Consider the following 11,797-nt stretch of genomic DNA (forward strand, 5'->3'; position numbering starts at 1 on the left):
CACACGTTAACGAGGTCACGCATCATCCGCCATCCGTCATACGTCAAGTCACAGGTCACTGGTCATATGTCACACATCGCGTGTCACGCGTCACACGTGATACGTCCTACGTCACATGTCACACGTCACGTGTCACGCGTCACACGTTATACGTCGTATGTCACACGTCATACGTCACACGTCACGTGTCACGCGTCCCCCGTCATACGTCAAACGTCACAAGTCACACGTCACACGTTACACGTCACACGTCACACGTCACACGTCACAAGTCACACGTCACAAGTCACACGTCACAAGTCACACGTCACAAGTCACACGTCACATGTCACACATCATACGTCACGCACCACGCGTCGCGCGCCACGCGCCGTCACCGATTTATTTACGCGGGCGTTATAAACGCGTCGCTTCATAGCAGTCATGGGTTTAGTCGCTGTGTTGACGACCGTGTGGAGGTTAATCCCGTTTACACTGGGTAGCATCGCGCAGGAGAATGCCGTAGAGCTTGCGAGTGTCGACGAATAGCAGCAGTCCATGTAAAGTTTAGTGTCCAGTTTAAGCGCTTAACGTTTGTTTTTTATATAACGAAAGAGTCAAACGTGAGTGAATATAAGTTAATTTATATCTTTGGTTGTTAGAAGGGGAGTCTATATCTCAGGGCAGACGCGTCATACAATATATATATATATATATATATATATATATAAATATACATGTGTGTGTTTATATGTGAACATGCATAAAGAAGGAGTACGTACCCTAATACAATAACAATGAAATCTAACCAGTTCCATGCCTCACGTAGGTAGGTATGCCTATTCACTATGAAGCCTCGAGCTATCACCTTTATCACCATCTCAAACGTATAGATACCTAGAAACACGTACCTGCAAACGAGAAAAAAATGAATGATGAAGAAAATCAATGGCACCCGAAACCAGACAGAATATCGGCACCGGTTCCACCTGCGTCCGTTTAAAGAAAATGTTCACATACTCGCGAGTCATTGAGTTATCAAACAAAAAACATCCGGAATGAATAAAAGCAAATTAGTTTGCATTCACTTCTGAAAACATCGAGAGTAGGTTAACATGTCGAAACGCACAACAAAATGTACGTTAACATTCTAATGCACAACTGACAGCATCCCCTCTCTTACTCCCCTCTCCTCCATCCTCCCACCCGCTTGCCCCCTTACTAACGGACATCGCGCGGCTTGCGCATACTCTCCGCTACGCCGTATAACATCTTCTTCTAACGGCGGGGCCTAATATCTGGCGCGCGAATCTGTAATAACTAACGAAATAACCAGGTCGCTAACGACGCTGGCAGCGCGTCGTTAGCTCGTTGTTATTGCGCGCGGGAAGGACCCCACGGGATGCGGCCACCGCCTGCCACTCACGTCTGCCGCAAACGTTTCCCCGACGCGCGCGCGCGGACGCGGGCCCGCCCGGAATAATGCGTGACTCGTCGGACGAGCACTTAGCTTTATTAGTAGAGTACGCTACTGTGTGTGTGTGCGGGCGCATTTAGGCCGGCGATTGGTAACGAAATACGGGTGCCGACCGGCCTAGGGTCAGTTTAACCCCCGCCGCCCACGAGTTCTTAGTTATTTCTACTCGCAGAGATTTTTTTGGAGGGGGCGACGGTAGCCGATGCATGAAACACCCGCACGCACGCACGCACACATACACGAACGCAGACATGTACGCACGCCCGCCGCACGCACGCAAGCATCCACGCATACACACATTTCACGCAGCCACGATGATATGCATGAGCAATGTTATACATATATATATATATATATTATATATATATATCTATATATATATATATCATATATATTCACCAGTATAACACACCCGCATGATATGCCCGAACGCGAATGTGGCGTGGTGTCTAGGATTCCCGAGTCCCGGAGCATATAGGCAAAGAATCCATCCCAGTCTACGCTAGGGGGGGCCATAACCCAAGACCGTTACAGGAAAAAAACCAGATGCCAAGTTCAATGTCTTATCGGGCGTCTATCTCTCAGCACCTGCGGCGCAGGCGTGGCCCTCCATGTTTAAGCTGACGACGCGCCATGACAAATGTTGATTAACTTGCGCGCAGTATGTAAATCCCCTTGCCACCATAATACCAGTCCGTTAGTCGCTGCTTTCGCACTCTATTCTCTCATTTTCATTTCAGCCTTCGTATCTGTGCCTCGCTTTTCCTCGTTCGTCTCTCTCTCTCTCGATTTTTCATTCTCTCATCTCATCCGACCCATCTCTTCTTTCATATTTCTCTTTCCTTTAGCAGTACGCCACGCACGCGCGCACGACGAGTCGCGCGCAGGGCGACGACACGAGATATACTTATATTATATATATATTTATATTATATATATATATAATATTATACTATATTATATATATATATATATTCAGTCCTTTCTCTGTTCCCTTTCTTCCTCTTCACTCCGATTCGCATCGCTTCTCTCTTCCTCTTACTTCTTCTCTTGTTATTTCATTTTTATTTTATGATGTTTTTTCTTCTTTTCATTGTTCATCCTTTCTTCTCGCTGCCCGCGTGCGCGCGTCTCGACCCTCTGTATTTTCTCTTATCGTTTTCTTCTCCTTTATCTTTTTCTCTTCCAATCCCTCTCTCTTATTCTTCTTTTCTTCTCGCTCGCTCTTACGACGCACGCATGGCACTGGGGGCGGCCATGCGTGTCGCGGGAGAGCCGTAGCGGCGAGCAAATTATATCATATTACATTACATCTGTGCGGCAGAGAGAAGAGTGCGGCTGCTTGACGGCTCGCCGCATAACTCGGTGCTGGGTAGCGTTGCGCGCAGTGTACGCGGCACGACGCACGCGCCGCACGCAGACCCACCGCAGGCACGCACGCAGGCGGAGCGCGCGCGCAGACGCGGAACCGAGACGGCTGTTATTTTTATCGCCCAAAACGTACGCAAGGTTGCACCCCCCTTCGCCCTCCATACCGCACAGCACCTACGGTCGCAGTAACAGCATTCGCCGTGTATTTTCGTCGACAGCAGAAACACGGTGTTTGTAACGTTGGTTCCGACGCAGCCCCGCTCCGCGGTGCCAATTGAGCTTATTGTAGTCGCGCGCATTCGTGCGCCGCTGCTTTCTCCCGGCAACAGACGTGGATACAATCGCAGTATTATGGGCCGGAATATATGACAGACGGTGTGTGTGTGTGTGTGTGTGGTGTGTGTGTGCTGTTGTGTGTGTGTGTGTGTGTGTGTGTGTGTGTGAGTGGTGTGTGTGTGTGTGTCGTTGTGTGTGTGTGTGTGTGATGTGCGTGTGCGTGTGCGTGTGCGTGTGCGGTGTGCGCCGTGTTGTGTGTGTGTGTGTGTGGTGAGTGTGTGTGTGTGCGGTGTGTGTGTGTGTGTGTGTTGTGTGTGTGTGTGTTGGTGTTTGTGCGACTGGTGACCGGCCCACGTCAATCGTTTTTCATTAAGTTCGGGCTCTGCGCCCCGACCAGTCAACCCACACAGCACACCACGCCTCCACTATATGTGCAAAGCGAAGGATTTACCATGTATAGGCTAGCTATGTGGGTGGTGGATGCGGATGGGAGAGAGGAAGAGGAGGGGGAGGGAGGGAGCGCAAGAGGGGGAGGGGGGAGGCGGCGAGGGGCAGAGGAGGAGAGAAGAGGGTGAGGAGGGTAGAAGAGGGCAGAGGAGGAGGAGGGAGAGGAGGGAGCAGGAAGGGAGAGGAGGGGCAAGAGGGGAAAGGCAGAGCAGAGGGAAGAGAGGAGAGGGAAGGAAGAGGAGAGGAGAGAAGGGGCGAGAGGGGACAGGAGGGAGAGGAGGGGAGAGATGGGACGAGGAGGGAAGATGAGGGGAGAGGAAGAGAGAGGGCAGGGGAGGGAGGAATAGAAGGAGGGAGCAGGAGGGGAGAGGGGTAAGAGGGGTAAAGGAGGAGAGGAGGGGAGAGGAAGGGTAGCAGGAGACAGCCGGAAAGGAGAGGTAGGGCAGAGGAGGGTAGATGAGGCGTAGAGAGGGTAGAGGAGGGAAGAGGGCCAAGAAAAAGGGGAGAGGGGAGAGCGAGGGAAAAGCATGGAGAGAGGGTCAGAGGAGGGAGACAGAGGGAGACGAAAGGGTAGAGAGGGAGGGAGGCGAGAGCAGGGGAGAGACAGAGAGAGGCCAAGGAGCGGGAGAGGCAGGGTAGAGAAAGGATTAGAGGAGGGTGACAGGAGGTGAGAGCAAGGGTAGATGAGGGGGGAGAGAGACAGAAGACGAGGGAAGGGGGAGAGGAGAGGAGAGCAAGGGTAGCAGTACTCTCCCGGAGGAGAGAGGGGAGAGGGGAGGGGAGGAGCGGAGGGGAGAGGATGAGGGAGAGGAAGGGACGAGGAGGGGGAGAGAGGGAGAGGAGGAGACGGGAGGGAGGATGGTAGTGAGGGGAGGAGAGGGAGAGAGAGGAAGAGGGAAGAGGAGAGAGAGAGCAGGGTAGAGGAGGAAGAGCCGAGGGGTAGGGGGGGGAGGGAGGGGAGAGGAGCGGGAAGGAGGGAGACGGGGGAGAGGGAGGGGAAGGAGGGGAGAGGAAGTGGAAGGCGGGTAGAGGAGGTAGAAAAGGAGAGGAGGAGCAGAGGGGCCAGACCGGGGAAGCTGGCGGGGAGAGGAGGGGAGAGGCGAAGAGGGAGAGAGGGGAGAGTAGGAGAGGAGGAGGGGAGAGAGGGGGAGGCAGGGACTGCGGGGAGGATGGAGATAGGAGGAGGGGAGGGGGAAAGGAGGGGAGAGGAGGCGAGAGGAGGGGGAGGGGAAAGGAGGTTAAGAGGAGGGGCAGAAGAGATGCGACGCGTGTCGTGATGGGGAATCTAATAGATGGGATCATCACGGTCACGTGCATGCGACAGCTGTGTTCGTTGTCTGCTGGAGTCATCAGCCTTGCACTCGCACTGCCGGCGACGTGAGTTGTTAGAAGCTGTGCCTTGTGTAGGTGATAACCGGCTAGGTTTTGACTAATATGAGTCGTTAAGTGGAGTAATAATTGCAGAATACAAAGCATTGTGTTGTAGTAGGTAAATGTTGTAGTTATAGCATGTTGTTGACTAGTCGTTAGTTTGTAAATATATGGTGTAGTATCTTTGTGTACAAAATTGTGTTGTAGTAATTTGTATGTTGTTGACTAGTAGTAGTTTTTAGAATATGTGGCAATAGTATATATGTTGTATCAATTCATGGGCGGTACATCCCGGGGGAGATGGGGGGGAGTGCATCCCGCCTGCTCTTGAAGGAGGGGGATGGCTGTCAAATATCCCCCTGAGATTTACCCACACACAAACTGCCTTCGCTCCGTGCCCCCTTGAAAGTTCAGTCTACTTATGCTAATTTGGAGACTGGGCAGACGCTAAATCATTTCAATTACCTGAGGGGCGTGTAGCAGGGGGAGGGGTCCAGGGGGTCCGGACCCCCCCTGCTCGCGCAGAAAACGCATCTGAGGGGGTCTAATTTCAAAAAATTTCTGGGGGAGGGCCCCCAGACCCCCCCCCCCTTCGCGTGATCACCCCCCCACTCCTCGGTACGGATTTACGCCCCTGTATCAATTATAGTGTGCAGTGGACTAGCACGATATGTCGTTGACTTGTACTATATGTATAAGAACTATACTGATGTGTATGTAGTTGGTCTGTATGATATGTGTGCAGTAGACCGGTGTGCACGTAGTTGTAAGATACACTAACAGTGGCTCCACACAGCAGCGTGTGGCTAGCAGGGGATACGATGCTGCGTCGGTAACTCGGTAATTACGTAGATCAGCGCCCACTACCGGTGACCGAGAAAAGAAACAGGCAGTTTTACTGCTTTATAGTTCACAACTTTTTGCCGCTATATTCGATGTCGTGGCGAATTATTGTATTTTGAATTGCATCACGCGTTTTCTGTCCAGGATGTTGGGGATTTGGCGGCCTGCGTTATACCAACGTGATGTGATTAATCGGATGCAATGTGCTGGTAATGGTGTGGAAAATATACGTTATACAGCCGAAGTTAGGCATACGGAATCAGCCGAGCTACGCCGAGCGCGTGCGTGAATAAGAAATACCGACCACAAGCATCGTATCTAAAGCTGATTGGTCATCTTTTGAGATGACGTCACGCGCAACGGGAACGAGGATAGAAGCGCCAGGGCCGTTTGTAACAGATCCCCAGTGAAAGCCAAAACCACCATTTAGATTGGACATCGTTACAAATACGATTTCTGCTCGAATCTGTATTTTACCTTGGTTTACTTTCCTGCAGAAAGCGAAGCAAGCGATAGCATGCGCATCGATTAGAGGTTATCTGTCCATTTACAACGTAGAACGAGCGTATCGTTATATACACATACAGCTATACAAATATAAGTATGGGTATAGTATGAGCAAAGCGTTATCATGAAGGACGCGGACAAAGGAAAGAGCATTCAACGAACGTGCCCGCAATCCTGTATCGTCGTAACAATATTTTTCAACCGATAAAAAGTTGCGGGAATGTCTTGGGGGTTGGTCGGTATAGAGCCTCCACAGTCTGTCACGTTCAATTATTCCTTTTTGCCATCGATATCGAATTACAAAGAACTACACGATGTACGGTTTTTTCCACGCTCTCCTTCTTGATCTTCTTGTTATAGTACAGTAGATTAGATAAAAATCGTTCAAAATGTGAAAAAAGAATGAAAATTGGATTCAAAATGGCCGCCATAAAAATTACAAACTTAGCAATATTTCCGTTCACGGAAGATATAGAGACGTGAAAATTTGCAGACTGGCGCAGGTTAATACCCCGCCGGCCAAGTCGACACGTGCCGTATCCAACACGCGTTGGAAACGATGGAAAAACACGCATTTTATCGTGGAGTTGTAAACACGCATCTTTAATGTGCCGTTCTTTAAGGAAACGCGACGTGTAGACTACACAAGCAGTTCAAAACATACGCATTAGTCTTCTAAATTACGCATGTCCTAATAAGACAACTTGAATACACATGTAGCAATATACATCTTTAATTCTTCACTGACTGAACACAAAAAAATAGTTAAAAAATTATTACCCAGCAAAAACAGACCAAAATCTCAACGAATTGTTTAATTAATTTCGTCATGATGTGAATGATTGCAAGTCGACGTTTATACAACGCGGAAAAAGTTCGAAACATCGCCTGGAATGTCTTCTAAGAAATCTACAAAACACCATGATCGATCTCTCGCCGTTTAAGCGAAGTTTGCTCAACATGTCAAGGCAATGGTCACAACATTCCAGCAGATGGGCAACCCGTTCGCAGAAGACCACACGGATCTCGTTAGGCTGGACACGAAGGAAGTTATGGGAGAAAGTGCAGTCACCAATCTCCAGACTATTAAAGAGATAGGGCAATCGCAATATGACACCTACGTTACCGAGCGGCTTGAGCAGCGAGTGACTCCAGTCTCAAACATCATCCAATCGAACAACATCACTATATTCCACAAGACGCCATCCTCAAAACAGTCGCGGACGTCACACCAAATTAGAACTCTGAAAAGCAATTGTGAATTGTTTGGCAGAATGTACATTTCCTGCCAGTCCAGAAACGGTTACATGGACGAATTCTTCAGACATGAAAACCAGGGTTCACCACCTTCTCTTTCAAACATGGGAGAGCTGAGGCAATGTACCAAGTCTGACCTCATTGGATGCCTCGATAAGTTGGCTACACCTTCTGATGGCAACACGCCGGCAGTAGATGCCAAAATTTTGGATGGCTCCGTCGTGGTCAATATGCTGCAGCCAAACTCATGTGCAACATTTGGTGACTATAGAGATCAGGTGTTCATATCTTATATCCTCAGGAACTTGCAAGCCGCAAAGCGCCTAGATGTGGTCTGGGATCAATACATCAAGAACAGCGTAAAACAATCAGCGAGACAGAAAAGGGAAACAGGGTACCGCGTGATAGTCAAAAGCTCCACACCAATTCCAAAAAACTGGCAGGATTTTCTCCGCGTGGATGAAAATAAAAGCGAGCTATACCAGTACCTGTCGCAATGCATTTCGAGACTATCCCCTGAAGAAAAGGAGCTGTACAGCACAATAGACAAGAACGTTGTGTCTGCACACGAGTGTGACATCGGGTCCGACCTGGCTCCATCAAATCATGAAGAATCTGACACTAGGATATTCTTGCATGCTCTCCATTGCGCACAAAACGGTAACAAGAAAGTATTGATTAGGTCAGTTGACACTGATGTTGTGGTTCTTGCAATTGCCAACTTCCATGCGTTATCTTTTGACGAACTGTGGATTGCTTATGGAGTCAAGTAACACTACAGGGTGATACCAGCTAATGACATTGCAACCAGCCTTGGCGAAGAGAAGGCCAGAGCACTTCCTTTTTTTCATGCTATTAGCGGGTGCGACACATCTTCATCGTTCGGCGGCATTAGAAAGAAAACAGCGTGGGACACCTGGACAGCTTACCCTGATATAACGCCAATATTCGTGTGTCTATCTGAAACGCCAACTTGCATCACAGATGAGAACATGCGTCAGCTGGAAAGATTCGTCATACTACTTTATGACAGAACAAGTCTATACACCCACGTAGACCTGGAAAGGAAACATCTGTTTGGCAAAGGTAGGCAGCTAGATCGGATACCACCGACAGAAGCTGCCCTCGCTGAACATATCAAAAGGGCTGCATACCAAGCAGGACATATTTGGGGCCGGTCCCTTGTAGCTACACAGTATAGTTACCAACCCCATCGGACTGGGGATAGACCAAGGACGCCAGTGATTAATGGATTCCGTTCTGAACAGGACTTCCAGAGACAGCGAAATCTTGCAAGGAACTGATAAAATGCAGCTGCAAAAAGGCATGCAGACCTCTTTGCAAATGTTCCAACGTCTATGTTTATGTTTTACCGTCGTTAAATAAAGTTTTTACTTACTTACTTACTTACCAACGCATCCCTTCCATGTACTGAACTTTGTGTTTGTGCAGGTACATGTTATCGCAATGAGTGACAATCTGCGACAACTTGTGGACAATGCAGTCTCGAGACATTTGTTTAACTTGAACAATAGTATTATTTAGCTTGCTATGCATGTTCTTGTGTACTGTATACTACAACTTGTTGTCTTGAATCATCTCTCTCTCACACTGGGTATTGCCAGTTTGGCATTGTGTTTGTTATGATATACTGAGAAAAACCGGTAATTCAACATTTTCACCATGTTTGTTTATATCTGTTATACTATGCCATTGATCATTTTGAAGTACAGAGTAAAATGTTATGGCGGCCATGTTAAATTCAATATGGCCGCTGTAATTATAATTGGAACTTGTGTGTCTTGTTTTAATATGAAATAGCTTATTAACCTGCGCCAGTCTGCAAATTTTCACGTCTCTATATCTTCTGTGAACGGAAATATTGCTAAGTTTGTAATTTTTATGGCGGCCATTCTTAAAACAAGATGGTGACCGAAAACGCCATTGGATCACATGCATCACGTTGTTGTATAAAGAAGTAACCCAAATTACGTCTGTCAGTCAATTTTCAAGTCTGTACGAAGATTATTAACCGAGATATAGCTATTTTTTAAGAAATGACGGCGGCCATTTTAAATTTAAAATGGCGGCCGAAGTTGTAGTTGGATTGCGTGTGTCCTGTCTTTAAATGAAAGAGCATACAAAAGTATGCAAGTGTACCAATTTTCACGCTTTTTTCACATTTTGAACGATTTTGATGATGTCCTGACCTAACTGACTGTACTATTAGCGGATGACAGGCTACGGTGTCGTGACGCGTGACAGCACCACGGCCGGACTCTTATGGATTTCTCTCCGGATTTTTATTAGCAGCTAAAACACGGGCACACGGAACATTTTCTTTGGAGGCGATCAGTACAATGAATACCCCGATGTTCCACCGTGCCCTAATCCACACGATTCAAATAATCGCATCATGTTCCGCACCATTCCCACGCCGCCAGCTACAGACACGACGCTCTACACGAAAGAAAATAAAAATATCGCACGAGCGCAGCGAAATTGAGCCAAGTTGGGGGAGAAAACTTTCGGCGAAGCCCTTGTAAGATGTTAGGCCCTCCCCCGAGTTTCCGACTCGCGTATCTAGAGACCGCACGATGAATAAATAACAACGGATTGGCTGCATCGTACCTAACTTAACGTTGCTGCCAAATAACAGACGAACTGCAATCAGTCTAGCCGGGGTTATAATTGTATTGATGTACGAATGGTTCAAATATGAAATCCGTCGGCGGACGGCGCGGCCGTATATCTCGGAGCTTTCCGTGCTGATGTCAAGTGGAACGGCAATTTGCCACGACGTTTTAATGTTTTTGTTTCGGTAAGAACTGACGGCGAACGAGCAAGGAAGTGGCCGTGGGGGACGCGAGCGAGAGTGTAATCCGGCGCGTAACCAATGGCGCGGGCAAATCATGTAACTGAGCTTCTGACCAGAACGTGACCTAGAATGTAGCGGAGAATGTAAGCATGCGTGTAAACAAGGAGGTGTGTGCAGTAACGTATAGCCAGAGGTATGTGAACAGATGATGCGGCCACGCGATGCGACCAAAATGTGATCAAGGGACACAACAAGGGGCGTCACTACGAGAGGTTTCTAATGTTATACCCAGGAATGTGATAAATTAAAGCACGTTAGCAATAACATAACAAAATTTTTTAACAATGATGCAATTAAAAATGTAACCGAAGATTTAAACAGCAATGTTCCCAAGAAGGCACACCGAGAATATCACCAAACGTCTCCTTACAGAATCACGACAAATACACGATTAGCGGATTAGAGAATTAGAAGGACAGGAACAGGAAACAGGATTGATTGTACTGGGGGCTATGCTACAAATTTACTGACGACTTCTCTGCGTCGCCACAGTTCTACCAGATGCCACTACTGCCCACAGCAAACTGCGCGAGCTACAAATCTACTGACCATTTCTCTACATCGCCACAGCTCTATACCGGGTGCCACTACTGCCCACTACTGCAAACGGTACGAGCTACAAATCTACTGACCATCTCTCTACATCGCCACAGTTCTACCAGATGCCACCACTGCCCACAGCAAACTGCGCGAGCTACAAATCTACTGACCATCTCTCTACATCGCCACAGCTCTACCGAATGCCACCACTGCCCACTACTGCAATCTGAATGGCAAACATCACCAACGACGAGGCCGGCTGCTATTTATACAGCGCCAACGAGAGCGCTATCCGTAACCATGTTTACATTTTGGCGGCCATTTTGGCGTCTTTTCAGTTCGCCGAGAGGCAGTTGGTCATTTGATCAACAAGATGTCTTCCCTGTGCCGAGACGTACACCGGATCTGTCAATTTGTTTCCCCGCCGTCGGTCTGCGCTCGTTTACCACGATGTTCTCGCGATTCTCTTCACACTTTTGCTTGCCGAACGACGACAAGCGGCGACCCGCCGACGATGCGGATAAACAACGAAAGCAGATGCGAAAACGACGCCCATCGAATGTTCTCGCGCGCGCGCGGGGGTTGCTGCTGGTTGCTGGAATGTCGGATAGTGCTAGCGGCGGCCCGTGGCCCGTCTTTATTCGCTTTCACGGCGAGCGCCGACAGAAGCCGAGGGCCTGCTGAAGCCCGCTGAAGCCGACGTGTGAGGTGAAACCCGCTGTTGGGACGTGCTGAAATTCTAGGCCGCGAAGAGAGATGTTTCTCTCCCGGCAAGAGAGAGAGAGAGAGAGAGAGAGAGAGAGAGAGAGAGAGAGAGAGAGAAGAGAGAGAGAGAGAGAGAAAGAGAGAGA

The 11,797-nt window shown here is 48.5% G+C and overlaps 1 protein-coding gene across 1 annotated transcript in view; it reads right to left on the minus strand.

The window, feature by feature from the left end:
* Positions 1-11,797, minus strand: part of LOC106805564 (sodium channel protein 60E-like) — a 54,760-nt gene that overhangs the window by 40,638 nt on the left and 2,325 nt on the right. Inside the window, exon 2 of the mRNA XM_014807214.1 lies at positions 762-890. Coding sequence (XP_014662700.1) covers positions 762-859 — 98 coding nt within the window. The 5' untranslated portion in view covers positions 860-890. The remainder of the gene's footprint in view (positions 1-761; positions 891-11,797) is intronic.

The sequence above is a fragment of the Priapulus caudatus genome, unplaced genomic scaffold, assembly GCF_000485595.1.
Source record: "Priapulus caudatus unplaced genomic scaffold, Priapulus_caudatus-5.0.1 Scaffold118, whole genome shotgun sequence".
Classification (NCBI taxonomy): Eukaryota; Metazoa; Priapulida; class Priapulimorpha; order Priapulimorphida; family Priapulidae; genus Priapulus; species Priapulus caudatus.